This window comes from Cydia amplana, chromosome 6 (genome assembly GCF_948474715.1).
Source record: "Cydia amplana chromosome 6, ilCydAmpl1.1, whole genome shotgun sequence".
Taxonomy (NCBI): Eukaryota; Metazoa; Arthropoda; class Insecta; order Lepidoptera; family Tortricidae; genus Cydia; species Cydia amplana.
Genome location: NC_086074.1, coordinates 20,083,782 through 20,104,122, shown reverse-complemented (window position 1 = coordinate 20,104,122; position 20,341 = coordinate 20,083,782). Strand labels below are relative to the sequence as shown.

General features: G+C 48.2%; 1 protein-coding gene across 1 annotated transcript in view; it reads right to left on the bottom strand.

Annotated features, from left to right (window-relative positions):
• The window catches only part of LOC134649179 (intermembrane lipid transfer protein Vps13D), a 102,398-nt gene that overhangs the window by 57,204 nt on the left and 24,853 nt on the right, over positions 1-20,341 (bottom strand). The window contains exons 37-63 of the mRNA XM_063503895.1: positions 19,578-19,708; positions 18,057-18,301; positions 17,632-17,751; positions 17,373-17,532; positions 15,595-15,747; positions 15,195-15,338; positions 14,750-14,894; positions 14,176-14,312; positions 13,496-13,690; positions 13,052-13,207; positions 12,756-12,911; positions 12,126-12,317; positions 11,667-11,802; positions 11,097-11,382; positions 10,714-10,876; positions 10,063-10,261; positions 9,054-9,221; positions 8,378-8,544; positions 7,700-7,861; positions 6,886-7,010; positions 6,159-6,296; positions 5,423-5,579; positions 4,796-4,966; positions 4,293-4,395; positions 4,018-4,172; positions 3,557-3,655; positions 3,260-3,435 (exon numbers count right to left, since the gene is read on the bottom strand). Coding sequence (XP_063359965.1) covers positions 3,260-3,435; positions 3,557-3,655; positions 4,018-4,172; positions 4,293-4,395; positions 4,796-4,966; positions 5,423-5,579; positions 6,159-6,296; positions 6,886-7,010; positions 7,700-7,861; positions 8,378-8,544; positions 9,054-9,221; positions 10,063-10,261; positions 10,714-10,876; positions 11,097-11,382; positions 11,667-11,802; positions 12,126-12,317; positions 12,756-12,911; positions 13,052-13,207; positions 13,496-13,690; positions 14,176-14,312; positions 14,750-14,894; positions 15,195-15,338; positions 15,595-15,747; positions 17,373-17,532; positions 17,632-17,751; positions 18,057-18,301; positions 19,578-19,708 — 4,339 coding nt within the window. The remainder of the gene's footprint in view (positions 1-3,259; positions 3,436-3,556; positions 3,656-4,017; positions 4,173-4,292; positions 4,396-4,795; positions 4,967-5,422; positions 5,580-6,158; positions 6,297-6,885; positions 7,011-7,699; positions 7,862-8,377; positions 8,545-9,053; positions 9,222-10,062; positions 10,262-10,713; positions 10,877-11,096; positions 11,383-11,666; positions 11,803-12,125; positions 12,318-12,755; positions 12,912-13,051; positions 13,208-13,495; positions 13,691-14,175; positions 14,313-14,749; positions 14,895-15,194; positions 15,339-15,594; positions 15,748-17,372; positions 17,533-17,631; positions 17,752-18,056; positions 18,302-19,577; positions 19,709-20,341) is intronic.

Below are 20,341 nucleotides of genomic sequence, written 5' to 3'. Positions count from 1 at the left end.
GCGGGTTTTCTGTGTGTAGTCAATTTGACTACATAGACCTACAATCTTTCGCATGCTGTTGGCTACGCCTGCGCTCGTAACGCGTAGCTCGCGCTGGCAGAGTCATCTGCAAAGAAAGGTACCTAATCTCCCTGCATAGAAGTTAGTATGCAAAGGTGCTAAGCGAATAAGTACATACTATTGCTGACTGTACAAAAGGTATATCATATCCAAAATTGTTGCATAATTTCAGTTCCACATGTAGGTGCATTGTAAATTACAATTGTGGACAGCTTTTGACGACCTGTCTGGCCTAGTACGTAGTGACCCTGCGTATGAAGCCAATGGTCCCGGCTTCAAAACCGGTCAGGGCATTTATTTGTGTGATGAGCTCGGACATTTGTTGCTGAGTCATGGATGTTTTCTATGTATTTTTAAGTATTTATAGGTATATAAAAGTTTATACATGTCATTGTCTAAGTACCCACAACACAAGCCTTATTGAGCTTACTGTGCGACTATTTGTGTAATAATGTTCTGTAATATTTATTTATTATTACATAGGTATTTTATTTATTTACATGCAATTTTTTGATAATTATGAGTAAAAGTTTAGCATACTTAGTATAGTGATTTAGGCTTCAAAACCGTCATCCAGGCATACTAGCTGTGTGGCTGTGTAGCTGTGTGGTTATAGTGTTATTATTAACTTACCAAGTAGACATAGCGTCGGTACTGCTATTGCATTCAGTCGCTTAAAGCGATTTTTATGTTCATCTGTAAAATGAAGATCACAAATCCTCTTGACCCTCTTCTTCTTATAAAATTCATAATCTGACGGGGTATCCAACTTGCCCCCAATAAGCTTAACCCAAACTTTAAAACGCTCAGGGTATTTGTCTGGATTTGGACAGACGTGCATCACCGCATCTGAAATAAGTTGATTGTGGACTTCGTGGAGACCTCTCTGCTCTCGTAACATACACGGCTGAAATAACACACAATTGACCACGAAACACAATTACACGCAGCAGGTCGGGAATCTACCCGCCATGGTTTTTTCTGAATTATCTTGTAAAGTTCTCAGCGACTGTGATGGCGTATGAAAACTTTGTTTCTTTTAACATTGTATAACCGAAAGTATTTTTTATTTATCTGAATTATGTTGTAGTACAATAAATACGAAAATATTATATTTTGAGTTTTATTTGACAAAAATGTTTTTTATTGTGACAATCGTCTCCATGGCAACGATGGCCATAAAATACTCTGTTCTATTAAATGTTTTTTGTTTGTTGCATGTCCTAGATACGAGACTTTTAAGACGTTCTGAGGAAATAAAATGTAGCCATATTTAAAAAAAAAGTTTAGTGTTCAATGATAAAGGTGGTGCTATTTTTTTGAATAAAGGGCTTTATATGTGACTGTCCCGGACCAAATAAGAGAGGCAGAAATTGACAAAGGCGGGTTTGTGACGAATAGTGGGAATAATTCTCCTACTATTCGTTACAAACCTAACCTGCGCAGACCTGTGGGGTACTACTCTACCCGCCCCCATTGGGAAAAGACCAGGAACTCATAACTCAAAACTTCTGTACAACTCAAAACATTCTGTACCTAGCGTTATTGTTTTTGCTACAAATTAACTTCTCTTCTCTTCTCTATTCTTGCTTTTCTCTTTTCTTACTCCTGTGAATTTCCTTTCCCTTTCGTCCTTGGTGGTGACGTGGCCCTTACGGCCACGTTACCAATCTTCTCCCAACAAGAGCAGTCGCTGGTCACAAGGTCGACCAAACTGCATACTAATTAAAAAAAAAAAAAAAAAAAAAAAAAAAAAAAAAAAAAAAAAAATGTGACTGTCCCCCCCCTGAAGGCAACTCTCAATATGACATTGCCAACAATCGGCGTTTTAAAAGCTATAGGTTTGTATGAAACAAGTTTTTATTTATTTTAGTGCGAGTTACTAAATTTTTCGTCCCGAGCTGTTCCGAAATGGCAATCCACCGTTTTAAAAAACCCTAAAATTATAAGTTTGTAGATTAAAGCTGTAGGGAACTGGGACGGTTCTTTTTCTTTAATTATCATAGCATGGAAGGTTTTCACTGGCCTTCCCATTATCTGATTCAACCAGTAGCTTTAGCAGTAAGTAGTTATTTTTACCTCCAGGGCTCGATGGCGGGCTCCCAACCGGACAGCATGCGGTTGTAGTAGTGCACGCTGAGCGCGCCGCCCAGCCGCCCGGCGCCCGCGCTGTTGGCGCCCGTGGCCCCGGAGCTCGCGCATGGAGTAGACACCAGCACGGGGTCCGACAATGACTCACCTCCAGGGCTCGATGGCGGGCTCCCAACCGGACAGCATGCGGTTGTAGTAGTGCACGCTGAGCGCGCCGCCCAGCCGCCCGGCGCCCGCGCTGTTGGCGCCCGTGGCCCCGGAGCTCGCGCATGGAGTAGACACCAGCACGGGGTCCGACAATGACTCACCTCCAGGGCTCGATGGCGGGCTCCCAACCGGACAGCATGCGGTTGTAGTAGTGCACGCTGAGCGCGCCGCCCAGCCGCCCGGCGCCCGCGCTGTTGGCGCCCGTGGCCCCGGAGCTCGCGCATGGAGTAGACACCAGCACGGGGTCCGACAATGACTCACCTCCAGGGCTCGATGGCGGGCTCCCAACCGGACAGCATGCGGTTGTAGTAGTGCACGCTGAGCGCGCCGCCCAGCCGCCCGGCGCCCGCGCTGTTGGCGCCCGTGGCCCCGGAGCTCGCGCATGGAGTAGACACCAGCACGGGGTCCGACAATGACTCACCTCCAGGGCTCGATGGCGGGCTCCCAACCGGACAGCATGCGGTTGTAGTAGTGCACGCTGAGCGCGCCGCCCAGCCGCCCGGCGCCCGCGCTGTTGGCGCCCGTGGCCCCGGAGCTCGCGCATGGAGTAGACACCAGCACGGGGTCCGACAATGACTCACCTCCAGGGCTCGATGGCGGGCTCCCAACCGGACAGCATGCGGTTGTAGTAGTGCACGCTGAGCGCGCCGCCCAGCCGCCCGGCGCCCGCGCTGTTGGCGCCCGTGGCCCCGGAGCTCGCGCATGGAGTAGACACCAGCACGGGGTCCGACAATGACTCACCTCCAGGGCTCGATGGCGGGCTCCCAACCGGACAGCATGCGGTTGTAGTAGTGCACGCTGAGCGCGCCGCCCAGCCGCCCGGCGCCCGCGCTGTTGGCGCCCGTGGCCCCGGAGCTCGCGCATGGAGTAGACACCAGCACGGGGTCCGACAATGACTCACCTCCAGGGCTCGATGGCGGGCTCCCAACCGGACAGCATGCGGTTGTAGTAGTGCACGCTGAGCGCGCCGCCCAGCCGCCCGGCGCCCGCGCTGTTGGCGCCCGTGGCCCCGGAGCTCGCGCATGGAGTAGACACCAGCACGGGGTCCGAAAACGACTCTTCAATCTTACGCAGGTCCTAAGACAAAACCAACCGGTTTTATATACCCAACCCCAACACACACACGCACAGAAACTACGATAGATTGAAAAATATCAATACACAAGAAACATAGTTGTCTCAGTGTCAAGAAACATACCTGTTCCACGTTAAGGTCAGCTAAAGAGACCTCTAGTAACGGCACGTCTGAGTCCAGACAGTCGTCGATCACACAGAGCGTCACGCACTCGGCGGTCACCTGCAGAAAGAGCAGCTTACAATTAATATAAGTTGTTAGCTTTGAATAATAAAACATAAGTAAAAGTTAGGTCATTGCGCCTATCAAATTCTCAGTTTAGAAGACATTTTCTAATATTACTTATCGTATCAATCATCGACCAAATGACTCTTTTCGATAAACACGGCTAACAGTGGTCACACAGCGCAAATACGTCAAGTCATAAAGACTAAACAAAAGAAAACTGCGTTCACTACGTAATACAGTCACCATGAATTCTTATGATACCTTTTGGGTTAGCAACCGCTCCTGTACCATACATATCGTTATCTGACATTTCGTTATCCTTATTCCAAAGACATAAGGTCCACCGATGTCAGTACCTGCACGGCCCGGAGCGGCCACACCGCGGAGGGCTGCGGCGGCGGCGCGCGCAGCGGCAGCCAGCGCGGCGGCAGCAGGCGCGCCGTCGGCCCCGCCCGCATGTGGAGACTGTTGGCCGGGGCGTCTGCGTCTACCGTTTCTTCTTCTGTTTTGCCTGGGAAATATCATCATTCATTACCAATTCCACAAATATTAAGAAAAACGTAAACTACTTTTTTTGGTCTGTCAGTTTTCAAAATAATATGACTGTTCAAACAGATATATGATGAGGTACCTGAGAGGGCGGCGCGGACTTGCGCCGGGAGCGACTGTATCATCGACGCGAACATGCGCATGTCGTGGTACGACAATCGCAGGTTCAACGTGCCCGTTGATATCTGAAATTAGATTATTTTTAGGGGATGTATGGCAAGAACCGGGAATTCCCTGTTCCAGTACTGTATTTGTATCTTAGAAATCGAATACCGGAAGTATACCCTACGATTTTTAATCGATCATTTACTAACCAAAACTGCAATGTTAGAATGATACATATCCGGCACGAAGTACGATATATTAATCCATCTATCAATGCCCATTCTTCCCGATTGTAATAAATAATTACAATATTGTATCTAATATTGTTTTAAGTAGGAATCATCATTGAGGAGCATCAATGCGTATGAAATTTAGTATTTTTTTCTCTCCTACAACATATGATAGGCTTTGTTTAATTACCACAAGTTGTGCCATGAATCAGTGACATGATGACAAACTAAACATATGTAAAATAGTTACGTGTAGCGAGCGATCCTTGTGCAGCGCGACCGTGACCGCGGCGGGGTCGACTATAGCGAGCGCGGTCTCTTCCTCCAGCCCCAGCACACACGAGAACACTTCTAGCTCGTTTAGCTCACAGGATACTGGCTTCGCTGCGTCTGCGACGCGGTAAGTGATCACCGTCGTACTCTGAACATGAAAAACAAGCCTTCAGGACCTTCAGTTTCAACAAAGCGAAAAATATTCAAAATAGATATACTACCGACTGCGCCATGTAGTATTTGGTATTTTAATTAAATTCCGGTTGGAGAAGTATTTACAATTTAATTCAATTTAAAAATGATAACAGCAAGAACATATCGTGATAAACGCTTGGGTCAAATAAGGCGTTGTCGTATATTTGACAATACATTACATTTAAAGATGCGCTCGGAAACTGTTAAAAATCTTCTAATTTGTTTCGAATACAATTGAAGGGATGTTTACAAAAACAACATAACTGCTTAGAGCGTTTGACACTTTTTTAAGAACATTGTTAATCGTTTCAGGTGTCAACCAGTGTAGTCAGTTATGTTGTTTTTGTAAACATCCCTTCAATTACCATAGATACATATAAAAGGAAACGGTTATTTGAAGTGTACTGACCTTGAGTATGACAGCGTTGGTGTCCCATATGGACGCGTCCTCGACCAGTACGAGCTGCGAGTCGGTGACGTTCAGCTTGAGTTCCACCTGTCCATCGTGGCCGGTTCCAGCTGAAACCGCTCCCATCTGTCCTAGCGATGCGGACAGAGCATCTTCCCTGAGAAAACATAAACCTCGTAAGACCCACCATATAAAGTTTTCATATTTTTAGTTTGAACCTTATTCTATAAGAAAATTAGAACGAATTTCGTTTGTTTTAAAAAGCAATGAAACAAAAGAAATGCTACTTTATTTGGTTCATGAAAGGTTCAAATTAGATTGCACGAATTTGTACATTATAATGTACATTTGATTAGTCTCAGGAGGTTAAATCAAAATTATAACAGAACTTAAAAATGATAAATTATGACGAGGCTAATGAAGGCGAGTCAAAGCTAATTTATTTATTTATTTATTTATTTATTACTATTCGGAGATCCAACAGCTGTTAACATGTTAATAGGTTTTATAAATGTGATACAAAAAGCCAATTACAGGTTCTCACCAGTAATTTGCCTGACTTTTAATGATTTGACGCGTATTCTACAAAATGAACTTTTACTTGGATGCTTTGGCACATGACGGACAAGATACAAATAGTAAGTTTTCCTTATTACCGCAAAGTATCCGACCGTTCGTCTGTAAGAACTTTCGGGTGTTAAATAAGGAGATTGTAGCAGTTAGCATAGGCACTTACAAATGCTGCTGGTCAGGGTCGCAAGGCGGCAGGGGTAGTTGCATGATGAACTGGTTCGCCGCTTCCCACCAGTCCAGGATAGCCATCAGCCGCATGTTGTTCACTAAGATCGTGTACGCTGATGAATCGCCACGTTTTCTAAAAAATAAACAACGTAATAACCAGATTGCAAGCAAGGTGAATGATGGGCAAAGGTGGCCTCTGGGTCGTCTAGAGAGCAACAGATGCCGACGTCACAGACTCTCTAATCTTTATGAAGCTGCAGACCGTAATTGTATAGTTATGAACCTTTTACAACGCTTCCGTCGAAACCCCCTTAGCAGAGATCCATTTCATCCATTACACCACACCCAATATCCCCCTAAGGCCCAAGGTCCTACCTATAGGTTATAGGTTACTTATAGGTATTCGCGGGCTTGGTTTCCGCAACTCGACGTCATATTATTGCGCCTATTTTGCGTGATGGGAAGGTCCTACCTATAGTACTTATTCAGTTCGATGTAATTTAAACCATGTTCAATTGGAACAGAGTCGCTTTTGCTTTGTTTCGTTCAATTTTCAAACAACGCAAAATCAACTCTATTTCCTACACTTTAGGTTCAAATTTCAGTGGCAAATTTTGGATGTTTCGTTTGTATGGCCCTTAGAAGGATATATATTTGCTGTCTACATATGAAAAGGTAACTTTTCGAACAGGGGCCAGGAGGGATGAAAAGTGTCGTTTTACCTCGCGTGAACTTCGGCCTGCACGCTGTGCCGATGGTCCGCCATGGGCTGCACGATGTGCGTGAACACGTTCCCTCGCCTGTTGGCCGGCTCGTTCACGTAGCGCGTGTCGCTCACAAGGATCTCCTAAGATAACAAAGAGTAACAAGGGTTACACAGTGTATTCCATACCACTTTTAACACATTCAGTGCCGAAAACTCGACTATCGGGTATTTTATGATTTCGTTCCCAGGCCGGACGACCCGACAGTCGGGATCGGGGAATTTTTTGTGGCCTGGCGCGGATGTCTTGTTTGGCTGGGTGGCAATAAATGTGTTAATCAACTCTCACTGGAGAGGCAAGGATATGTTCACGTAATTAATTTGATTGTTGAGAACCGAGAACGAGACTCCCAGGACGGATTTTGTATAGAAAACCAGTAACGGGAGCGCACCCTACTCCCAACCTCTTAACCTATCAGTGGTAGTCATGGTAACTGAAATGTTACACATCGCGCCACCATTCTTCTAGGGAGTCTAATGACCTAGTAACCCTGCCTATGAAATGAAGCCGATGGTCCTGGGTTCGAATCCCGGTAAGGGCATTTATTTGTGTGATGACACAGATATTTGTTCCTGAGTCATGGTTGTTTTCTATGTATTTAAGTATTTATATACATATTATATATATCGTTGTCTGAGTCCCCACAACACAAGCCTTACACCTTCAGCCGTGGGGCTTTGTCAATTTGTCAATTTGTCTCCAAAAAATGTCCTTCATTATTTATTTATTTAGTGAATAACGAAACATCTAGATCTAAAGAATCTAAACCCACCTGCGAAACCAGGTCGATATCCTGGCTCAGGTCGGAGTAGGTCTCGAGCAGCAGACGCGACTTGATGAAGTTGATGCAGGCCAGCGAGGAGACGCCATGCTCCGGCTCCAGTTCCACTGTCACGTCGAGGAGGTCCAGCTTGATGGAGGATGTTGTCCACACCTGGGACTGTTAACCAGTACAGAACATCATTGGATGCTTTGAATTGCACCAACCACAATTGACAGACTGATCACAGTCTCTGAGAAGTAGGTAGTATGACATTTTCCGTACGTGAGAGACGGTTTGGTGCAACCCGTACCGGCCCTTACCACATTCCGTGCCGTGCCAGCGCGAGCTACGCGCTACGAGCGTAGCCGATAATGCGGAAATAACCGTATGTAGCGAAAAGCGTGAATTTCCCTAGCGAGTTGCTGGCAGTGAATGTGTTAAAGAAGCTGAATCAGCTTTACTTTTTGAGTCGCAAGCTGAGTCTTAAAGGCGAGGCTGAAAAACTATAGATGTAAACGATAAATGTCTAAAAAACATAAGACAACGTTGTATTTACTTTTTAATTTTAAAACGTTACCATTATTTAGTCTTACTAGCCTAATAGAAGATATACACAATTTCGGCCGGTTGACTAGTCTAAATACTAGTCGAGTCTTAAAGATGATGTGTCCAAAGACTGTAGTGAACCTGTTCATGGTGCGGCGCCGTCGTGGCTGGGAGTGGAACGTGTGGGGGAAGGTCGGCCACACATTCGCCCAAGTTGTGTGCTAACACGCCCCGCACTAATCTGTACTGCGCAGGGTCCAGTGCGCATTGTAACGTCGCCAGCGTGCCTTGCACCGTCATGTCCGGTACTGCAAGAAAATAATCAGCTTAAGAAACGATTTAGTGCAGATTGAATTAATTAACAACTTCAACCGGATTGCACCCGATGTGGTTTTACGCAACAGCTGCTGCTACAAAGGATTGTTTATAAAAAAAATTCTAATGGCAAATTTGGCAAACGATGTTCCAAACATCCTGAATATATTAATTTTCATTTTTAACAAGTAGAAACGTCTGCGAACGATGCTATTTATGATGATGGGTCGGGTCCCCTTGACCCATATAGTGGAAAGATTTGCTGGCTATGGATCATGAGGTCTCGGTGGCTCAGGTGGCAGAGCGTCGGAGTATCGATCCAGAGGCCGTGAGTTCAAGTCTCATCCGAGACAGTAATTTTTCCACTTTTAAATTAACCTGTGTATTTACTGCAGGACAAAAAAATCTCCAAAAATCATGCAAAGAAATAGGCGCCCGCTAGGCGGGTCGGTGGGACCAGATAACGACGAACACAGGCAGTAGGCGGGCGCCCGCGCAGTACCGTTGTGCGTGCTGCTGAGGTTGCGCTCGACGTGCAGCAGCAGGCGCGCGGGCGCGGGCAGCAGCGGCGCGCCGGCGCGGCGCACGCGCAGCCCGCGCCCGCCGCGCGCGCACCACACGCTCAGCTGCTCCAGCCGGATCCTGCGCACGTCCAGCAACTCGTGGTAACCTGCGACGAAACGAACGATTACTAATGTCACGACAGAATGTTATCAACATTTGCGTGGAATTCCTCCTATTTAACCTACTCGAGTCTTGGAGGATATAATCAAACGGAGACGCCATGTCTGTAATTTTCTGTACAATCTGCCGATTTTTGCGGGGGAGGGGAACGTCAAATGTATGCGTAACGTAAAAATAGCCATGTCAGATAAACGTCAGTCCATACATTGTGTATGACCGTTGGCCGCCTATTTTCGACAGAGGGGAAAGCCTGTTAATGGCTACTCCGTTTAGTTGTATCCTCCAAGACTCGAGTACCACTGCTAGGGTGCTAGGCAAAGGCACCCCTGAACCTTCAACGGAGAACCGACTTGTTTAATTATCAAAACGGATTGCTCCCTTATTTCTTGAAGTGAGTAACTTCTCAGAAGTCTTCCAACATTTTGGAAACCTGTTCATCTGTACTGTCGCTATATTTACAGACACGACGTTATGGAACAGGAGTTCCATACGCGACACGTGCGAATGGTATAATCGGAAATCTAAGCGCTTAAGAATCTAAGTGCAAAAACAGTTGTTGCAAACTCGTTGATGTCGTTTTTTCCGTTCAGTAAGAGAAGGAATATTTCAGTTCAGTCTGAAGTATCATAGAGTATTTAACATTAAAAAGTATGATTTTAGTTTGTCTACGAAGCCCTAATTGAAAATTACAGTAAAAAAAAGCACTTCAAGTCTTTATAAGAGAGAGTTTGTTTCCCACCATACTTTTGAGCTTTATTTCAAACTGATACGGTTCAATTTTGCGTAATTTCTGATACCCTTATGCCCGTTAATGGCTGTACACTCACTAGCGTCAGGGTCCGTCCTCGTGCTGACAGTGTCAGCGTCCCCCGCCTTCCTGAAGCAGTTGTCTATGGTGAGCTCTGTCAGCTCGGCGCGCAGTGCGCCGCGGCTGCGCCCGGACACGGGCAGCACTATGACGGGGGACAGGCAGCGCACGGACAGACGCTGACGGCTTGTTGGTGACACGCCGACGGATACTGATACCTGAGAACGGTGTTTTAATCGTATCATATTGTTATATATCGTCGCTATACTTACTCAACCTCATATCTGCAACAATCATTTGGTGGAAATGTCGCTTTTCTTTCATTCGGAATACGGGTGTTTTTGTCATCAAATGAGTGTTGCAGATACGAGGTTTAGTAAGTATAGCGGCGATATGTTATGAGATATATTGAAAGACAGATTGAGATGCATACAGTGAGGTATTTGCTACTTGACCATTAAAGCTAAGCATGCGATCCGACAATTCAGAATAATTTATATTGTAATTTATTATTATGACATAAATAAATCTCACTAGACAAACGGCTTCGCGTGCCATTTTAAAAATCTGTGCATCAAAGTCCACCTGACTTTGAAGTGATAGTGTTTTCAATAGATTTTTCTGTCTTATTTTGAAAAAGTCGGGCCTGATAAGGACATTGGTACCATACCTTCTGTCTCGCTTGCACGATGACGCGCCGCAGCTGACGGAAGTCGTGCGCGAACGCATACAGCTCGTGTATGAACCTCTTTGTATGCACATATGTGGCCGGCCCTAGGGCCACGGTGAGGGACGTTTCGTAGCCGGCTTCCGCCGCTTCTGTGGCGCTGAGTCTGACGACAACAAATATTTTATTTATGTAACAGTTAAAGTTAAATGCGGAAGTCGAAGGCGAAGGCAGATATTTATAACAACAATTATCTCTAACTCTGTATTATAATTTTAAATGCTACATGACTTCTCTGAAGTCGCAAGCGTTCCTAGGTTACTGTGACCGCTTAAACTTCCCATATGCTTTAAACCGCGTCTTTATTCACAATAACGTAAACGCACCTTGTATACAGTATCTCGAGCGCCTTATCCCCATGCGTCCTGAGCCTATCCCTCCACAGCGGCGCACGCGGCGTCAAATCCGCCAAGTGCAACCCGCCCACAGCTAGGCGTAAGGACCGCGTATGCGCGGACGCGTGCGCTTGCGCGTTAGCGCGCACCCGTAGAGCGCGCGCCGAGCACACTTCCCCACGCGCGCCCACTAGGACCACGCTGAGAGACCGGATGGACATTTCAGTTTGGGTTGTGCCTTCTTCTGGTGATTGGTCGGATGGGGACACGCTGGTTTCTGGAGGGAAAAAATATCACTTGAGTATTTGTAATACGTATCAAATTTGAATAATTATATGTAATGATTTAGAAAAGCAGTCAAGACAGCAAACTAGAATAAACCCTGTTAGCAGTAATTAGAGAGTCGCAACTTGTGGCTGTCTCGGGTAGTTCATCTTTCACTCCAGCCTCTCCGAAGAGTCTACGACAGAATCAACCTTATTGTGGTTACTATTAAGTCTCTAGTTGGTTGCGCTCAACTAATACTCAGGTAGACACTATGAGGTTACTCTGAAGACTCACCTGCACTCGGCTGAGGCTCCGATATTTCGTCCGCGTCTTCCCCGGCCACGCCAAAAAAGTCCAACACCGCCACCCAACTGTCGATGCTGACTACTAACTTTAGGCAGTTGAACCGGACTCGAGTATGGCGGGATACCTGTGGGACGGAGACCGAATAAGGAATATTATAAGCGAGAAAGGAACAGGTTTTTCAGTCCAGCCCACAAGGTACGAAAAATCAGAACATATAGCATTTTCATTGCCTCGTTGGAGTTTTTGAAAATTTTACTATTTGTCAACGACAATAACTTTTTATTCTAACTTCATTTCGGAATGAGAACTCACTCAAAATCATAAATTAAGTTAACTAAGGGGTTTACTCATAGATATAGAATTTCGGGTCTTGCATCCTCACGGTCACGTGGAGCTCCGGTGTACATGGTGGGATGTTTTACATCCCAGACATAACATTCCACTTACCCGATTATACAGATCGTGAAAGTTCGTATGCTGCGGGTCTCGTATCCGCACGGTCACATTAACAAGCCCGTCGCCCGCGCCCTCTTCCGCGTCCGCTTCCGCTTCAGCGTCCGCTGTCTCCGTTGTGACGCCGAGCTCCGGCGAGCAGGGTGGCGTGGCCCCGCATTTGCTGTCACGTTTGGAGCGGTGATACTGCATAGAAACAACACCATTTTTACCCACAACTTGGGGTTCGTTTCAGGAAATCTTGAGATTTGTAATATCAGCGGACGAATATTTTATTAGAATGAGACTTTGGCTCGTTTTATAATTCACAAGCTGTCGAAAAGCGCTTCGTTTTGTGTTAAGAGGTTAGCTTGGTCATACAACGGTGAAAGAACAGAAGAATATGAGAGAATTATACTAGCTCATTCATATGTACTCTACAGGATAAGAATGAGATGAGCATAAAATAGCTGGCCAGACAAACTGGGTCTTTAGTTAATCTTTTAATATATTACATCGTTGTCCTGATTCAATACTTATTTATTATTCTACGATACCTCTCGAGTACCCGAGACCGAAACCCGGACACTGCATTGGACATGAACACGTCCCATGTGCGACACGAGCAAAACTATGCCTGTATACCTCTCTGTCTAGATTCAACCCGCTCGGCAGCGACACGGTGCGCGCAGCGCGCGGCGCGCGGCCGAAGTCCGGACACGACTTGGACACGAACACGGCCTTGGCGGGCACGTGCGGCGCGTGCGACACGAGCAGAACTATGCCTGTATACCTCTCTGTCTACGTTCAACCCGCTCGGCAGCGACACGGTGCGCGCGGCGCGCGGCGCGCGGCTGAAGTCCGGACACGACTTGGACACGAACACGGCCTTGGCGGGCACGTGCGGCGCGTGCGACACGAGCAGAACTATGCCTGTATACCTTTCTGTCTACATTCAACCCGCTCGGCAGCGACACGGTGCGCGCGGCGCGCGGCGCACGGCCGAAGTCCGGACACGACTTGGACACGAACACGGCCTTGGCGGGCACGTGTGGCGCGTGCGACACGAGCAGAACTATGCCTGTATACCTTTCTGTCTACATTCAACCCGCTCGGCAGCGACACGGTGCGCGCGGCGCGCGGCGCACGGCCGAAGTCCGGACACGACTTGGACACGAACACGGCCTTGGCGGGCACGTGTGGCGCGTGCGACACGAGCAGAACTATGCCTGTATACCTTTCTGTCTACATTCAACCCGCTCGGCAGCGACACGGTGCGCGCGGCGCGCGGCGCACGGCCGAAGTCCGGACACGACTTGGACACGAACACGGCCTTGGCGGGCACGTGTGGCGCGTGCGACACGAGCAGAACTATGCCTGTATACCTTTCTGTCTACATTCAACCCGCTCGGCAGCGACACGGTGCGCGCGGCGCGCGGCGCACGGCCGAAGTCCGGACACGACTTGGACACGAACACGGCCTTGGCGGGCACGTGCGGCGCGTGCGACACGAGCAGCATGCGGTGCTTGGACTCCGGGTCCTGTGTCAAGTCCTCCATTGTTACGGAGTGGAGGGATACCTGCAGAAATAACAAATAGAATAAGGGTCGGTTGCACCAAACTGTTTGTCATCGTTAAAAAGTTCGCTGAATTTTATTCTATGGAAAGTTTCATCGTAAAGCGCCGCGGCGCGCCGGGTGACGTTGATTAGTCTGTCAAGTGCGGATGGTGCAACTGGCACTAAGTATTTGGATTTAATATTCAGTTCAAATGAAGTGTTTAATTGCATAAAGTAGTACGAGCATTTTTGCCATAGACAACGTATTAGTCCTTCGAGTAAGATTTTCTTTCAAGCACTATTACAGCAAAATATACGCGGTCAACGTTTGAGAAATGTACCTTTAAACTTACATTATAGTAGTTCTTATATGGGCAACCTGAAATCTGTCGAGGCAATTTGACTCCAAAAAAAAATATTTCTATGCACAATAATGAATAAACCTTCTAGATTTGTAGTTAGTTAGGTTCATATTAGAACAGTGTAAAGTAACGGTTATGTACTCACGTGTAGGTCAGATTCGTGTGGGCGCGGTCGTCGCAGGCGCACAGCGAACTCTCGGAACGCCAGTTGTACCAGACTGCGCTCGCCGCGGCCGAGATCGGCGCGCAGCTCCACAGTGAACGAGGACAGCTCGAAATGCACTGGGAACAGTCATAATGATTAATTTTTAGTCTGTTTTCAATCTTCTCTCATTATAGTAAGTACATACAAGTGATTAAAAGCGAGGTGAAAGTATAAAACTTATGAGTTTTCTAACGAGTGTAGTTACCGTGTAAACACTAAACTGTTTTGAGTTGTCTTCGGCTTAATCCGTCCGATTTTTCAAACGGATAGAATGTTTTTAACACAATTTTAGAATTCGGGTGGCGATCATATTTCTTATCGTAAAATACGTAACGTGAATCGTTTTCATGGTTTTCGCAGGTGTAGAATGAAGCTAGCTCTACATATCTCTTCATGTATGCATGTGTGTACAGTCTCGGCGCGTAGTGCGGGATCTAACCGTATTGTTGGGTGTAGCTCTACATATGACTCTACACTGGTTATACGACACCCATGTGTGTGTGTGTGTGTGTACCCTCGAGCGGCACGTGCTGGCGGGTGAGCGGGCGCGGCGGCGGCGCGGCGCGCGGGGGCGGCGCGGCGAGCGCGGCGGCGCGCAGCGCGGGGTCCAGCCGCAGCGTGGGCACCGCCGGCTCCATCTCTTGCACCGACATCGACTCCTGTACACGCAGCACAAACAGTTTGTTAATACACCAGCCAATTTGTTAATCCTCATTGTGCGATTAAACACGCCGAGCCATTTAATCATATTTCACTCTGTTTTAGTGTATATTATATACATGGTGATATTGTTGAAGCGTCGGCTTCGCTGGTGCGGCTAATCGGCGCCATCGAGGCGTGAAGGCATCTAATATTACCTGTTGCGGGTCCTGAACTGACGCTGATACGTTGTCATCGGCATAAAAGAAGGCTCTACTGGCAATAAGCGGCTTTGAACAATACAATAAAAAAATGCATACCTGATGGTACTGTTGGGTAGGCATAGGCGCGGGTGCAGGCTCGTCAGCGGCGCTGAGATATCTTATAGTGTCTAGCAGCTGCTCGTATTGTTCGCGACGCGCCGAGACGTGGAGGCCGCCCACCACGTGACCGGTCACTTCACACTGCAACACAACAACAAATCAAATTGTATTTTATGGTTAAACATTTTCTCGAGATTTTTATTTGCCAATGCATTGAAAAAACATATTTTAAAACAAAGCAATACATGGAGAAAATTAGTTAAAATCAGCACATCTGATGGTCACAATCTACGGATATGACGAAGAAGACCCGTAACCAAAAACGAATGTACTGTGATTCAATTTTTCGTGCATGCTTTCAGAATCTATAACTAGACTTTAACTATTGAAAAAGTACCTGTGGCTCAGCGTTCGGCTCGAGATGCCCATAATGCACGGCTAGCTGCAGCGCTGTGTTGTGTAACACAGGCTTGCCGCCGCCGGCGTCGTAGATGGACGGCATGCTTTCGGCGCTGAGTGTTGTCTGCTTTAGTTTAGAGCTCACGTCCACCTTAGGTAGAAATGTATTATATTAATAATGAAAAGAAAAAACTCCAAGCATATTTTCATATCAAGCGCAACTTGACATGTTGAGTCGCGCCGGTAGCAGACAGACATGCTAGATCACTAAGATCACTTTTTATATAATTTTGTACAATCTTTATATATTTTTGGCAGCAGATTTTTTTTACTTTACGGGCCACGAACACTAGCAGGGACACTACAGCTTGGCAAAAAAGAGTAGTAAATTAAAAAGTGGCAACATTGTAGTGTCCCTTTCAAACCAATTTATATAAGAAAACTGACGACACTACAGTGTTGCCACTTTTTAATTTCTACTCTTTTTTGCCAAACTGTACACACACCGGGGACACTAGTACTCACGGACGCGAGCGAGATGTCGGTGACGCGCACGCGGTAGGCAGCGCGGAGCCCGCGCGGCCGGTTGGCGAGGCTCATGCGGCCGAGGTGGGCCACGAGCACTAGCGGGGACACTACACACACCGGGGACACTAGTACTCACGGACGCGAGCGAGATGTCGGTGACGCGCACGCGGTAGGCGGCGCGGAGCCCGCGCGGCCGGTTGGCGAGGCTCATGCGGCCGAGGTGGGCCACGAGCACTAGCGGGGACACTACACACACCGGGGACACTAGTACTCACGGACGCGAGCGAGATGTCGGTGACGCGCACGCGGTAGGCGGCGCGGAGCCCGCGCGGCCGGTTGGCGAGGCTCATGCGGCCGAGGTGGGCCACGAGCACTAGCGGGGACACTACACACACCGGGGACACTAGTACTCACGGACGCGAGCGAGATGTCGGTGACGCGCACGCGGTAGGCGGCGCGGAGCCCGCGCGGCCGGTTGGCGAGGCTCATGCGGCCGAGGTGGGCCACGAGCACTAGCGGGGACACTACACACACCGGGGACACTAGTACTCACGGACGCGAGCGAGATGTCGGTGACGCGCACGCGGTAGGCGGCGCGGAGCCCGCGCGGCCGGTTGGCGAGGCTCATGCGGCCGAGGTGGGCCACGAGCACTAGCGGGGACACTACACACACCGGGGACACTAGTACTCACGGACGCGAGCGAGATGTCGGTGACGCGCACGCGGTAGGCGGCGCGGAGCCCGCGCGGCCGGTTGGCGAGGCTCATGCGGCCGAGGTGGGCCACGAGCACTAGCGGGGACACTACACACACCGGGGACACTAGTACTCACGGACGCGAGCGAGATGTCGGTGACGCGCACGCGGTAGGCGGCGCGGAGCCCGCGCGGCCGGTTGGCGAGGCTCATGCGGCCGAGGTGGGCCACGAGCACTAGCGGGGACACTACACACACCGGGGACACTAGTACTCACGGACGCGAGCGAGATGTCGGTGACGCGCACGCGGTAGGCGGCGCGGAGCCCGCGCGGCCGGTTGGCGAGGCTCATGCGGCCGAGGTGGGCCACGAGCACTAGCGGGGACACTACACACACCGGGGACACTAGTACTCACGGACGCGAGCGAGATGTCGGTGACGCGCACGCGGTAGGCGGCGCGGAGCCCGCGCGGCCGGTTGGCGAGGCTCATGCGGCCGAGGTGGGCCACGAGCACTAGCGGGGACACTACACACACCGGGGACACTAGTACTCACGGACGCGAGCGAGATGTCGGTGACGCGCACGCGGTAGGCGGCGCGGAGCCCGCGCGGCCGGTTGGCGAGGCTCATGCGGCCGAGGTGGGCCACGAATACTTGCGGGGACAACGCTGAACGGGGTACCACCACCACTGGGGATTCCAGTTCGATGTTTACTCTACAAAAAAAGAACATAATTTTAAAATTAATTTCGCCGCGCCTTAGAAATCTCGTATCACATTCCAAATTCCATAACACTACTAGTTAATGGTCTTACGTGAGATTAATTTCCTCGGCAGGCTCGTCAATAGAGTAACCTAAGCTGGTGGTGCGACGCCGCGGCGATACACCCTCCATTGAGGTCGAAATCTTCGGGTTTGCGTACAGCGTGTCACCCCTGAAACAAACGTATTTTGTTAAACATATTTGCAGTTGAGTCCGCTACTGAATTATGATGGGACTCTGTCTCACATAATGTGTAGTAAATAAAGTATTTACACATACATTATAAATGATCAGTATTTGTTACATGTGATAGTGACTGTAGTAAAAAAAGGATTATGTACCTATCTTTAACCACTCAATTTTCCGGTGCGCTTGGCTCGCGATTACAAGGAGATACCACTGGTTCTATTCCTGTTTCGGACAGGCAATCTATTTATAGTATTTTTAGTTGAATTAATTATATATTGTGAGTATTACCTGCCCACAAGTCCCACGGCCATGTCGTGGGCAGCGGCGCGGATAGAGCGAGCTAGATTAGCGAGGTATTGTTTGAACTCTGTGAGGCAGGAGCGTAGTTCATGTAGTAAGGCACTTGAGTGTGTCACCCATACGCTGGCGACGTGTAGGGCCACTGAAGCTTCCACACCTGTTATAAAAAAGTTTTGTAAATTTTGTTTGTTACTGTATTTTAAAAGATTAAAGACAGCGAGATATTTGTACTTCTGACAAAAGCTCGTAGTGTATAAATACAAGAAAACATTTTAGGTTCGCATGTTTATTTTTTTCTCTAATTGAATTGCAATATTGTTGAAATTGTAAGTATGTACTATAAAATGTCTAACATTGTAACCTCACGCTTGTAATCGGGAAGGAACTGGCTCTTGAGACACACGGAAACCTACTTTTTCTACTCGTCGACTGCAATGCTTGAATTAAGACTTCGTATACCAAAGTGAAATCGCATACTTTTTTCACTATGGGACCCCAACTCAACTATAATATTTATTTCGATACAGTTTAGTCAATTATAATATTCATTTCGATACCGTTTAGTCAACTATAATATTCATTTCGATACAGTTTAGTCAACTATAATGAAATTGACCAATCGAAAGCGCGGAGCGAGTACCAGGGCCTCATGAGTTACGAGAAGGTGTCGTTGACCAACCGGCCGGGGGCGCGGGGCGCGGGGGCCGGGTCGCGTATGAGTATGAAGGTATCGCGGCTGCTCGCGCATCTTAGCTGTATACTTTTGGTTTTTTTACCTACATATATATGATTCTTCTACTAGTTTTAAGTATTTTTTTTGTTGACTCGTAGAAAAAGTATTGTATACAATAGTGATATAATCAAGCTTTTCAATCTCGTACCTTTACTTAGGCAACTCAGCAAGCTTCGTTGCCTAAACACGGTACTCGATTGAAAAGCTCTCCATTATATCACGATTGTATAAAATACTATTGAGAGCCAGATACTAATGTTATGTAATAACTCAAAGTTGCAATAGATTATTTTATATTTTAACATTTTTTTTCGCGAGACAGCCGAAGGCACGACATGATAATTGATGTGATTTACTAAAAGCACAGACAAGACATCCTCTAGACTGAGCATAGTAACGCTACCCCCTCTGCCACTCATACGGTAGTTTTACTCCATCTTCGAGTCAATCCCGTGCCGTGATTGGTCCGTGTCTTTGAACGGACCAATCACGGCACGGGATTCGCTCACCTCGTCCCCCCGCACCCCCGTATTTTTGGCAGCATCGGTTTCATTGAAATCATTGTTCTAAACTCAGTCTAGAGGATTCCTAGTCTATGACTAAAAGCAACACGGTACTCTTCACTGGTCATGTTAACGTAGACAATGATACATAATAGTTCTTAATGCCTTACCGTCCGCCGTGACCCGCCGGGTGATGGTGAAGAGCAGCGCGCGCTGGTCGGGGCGCGCGGCGGGCGCGGGCGCGGGCGCGGGCGCGGGCGCGGGCGCGGGCGCGGGCGCGGGCGCGGGCGCGGGCGCGGGCGCGCGGCCGGCGCTCAGCACGCGCGTGTGCAGCCCCGCGCCCTCGCACAGCGACACCACCTGCACGCCGCCGAGCGACCCGTCTACTTCCACGCGGGACGCATCTGCAAAAAAACCGGCCAAGTGCGAGACGGACTCGCGCACGGAGGGTTCCGCACCATCAACAAAAGATAGAGCAAAACAAGCAAAAAAACCGGCCAAGTGCGAGTCGGACTCGCGCACGGAGGGTTCCGCACCATCGACAAAAAATAGAGCAAAACAAGCAAAAAAACCGGCCAAGTGCGAGTCGGACTCACGCGCGGAGGGTTCCGCACCATCAACAAAAGATAGAGCAAAACAAGCAAAAAAACCGGCCAAGTGCGAGTCGGACTCGCGCACGGAGGGTTCCGCACCATCAACAAAAGATAGAGCAAAACAAGCAAAAAAACGGTCACCCATCCAAGTACTGACCCCGCCCGACGTTGCTTAACTTCGGTCAAAAATCACGTTTGTTGTATGGGAGCCCCACTTAAATCTTTATTTTATTCTGTTTTTAGTATTTGTTGTTATAGCGGCAACAGAAATATATCATCTGTGAAAATTTCAACTGTCTAGCTATCACGGTTCGTGAGATACAGCCTGGTGACAGACGGACGGACGGACGGACGGAGTTTACTACACTGCACGAAAGCTTTGAGGAATCGTAGGGATACCTAACATCCTCGAGCTGGGCTTCCGGCATGATAGATTTAGATATT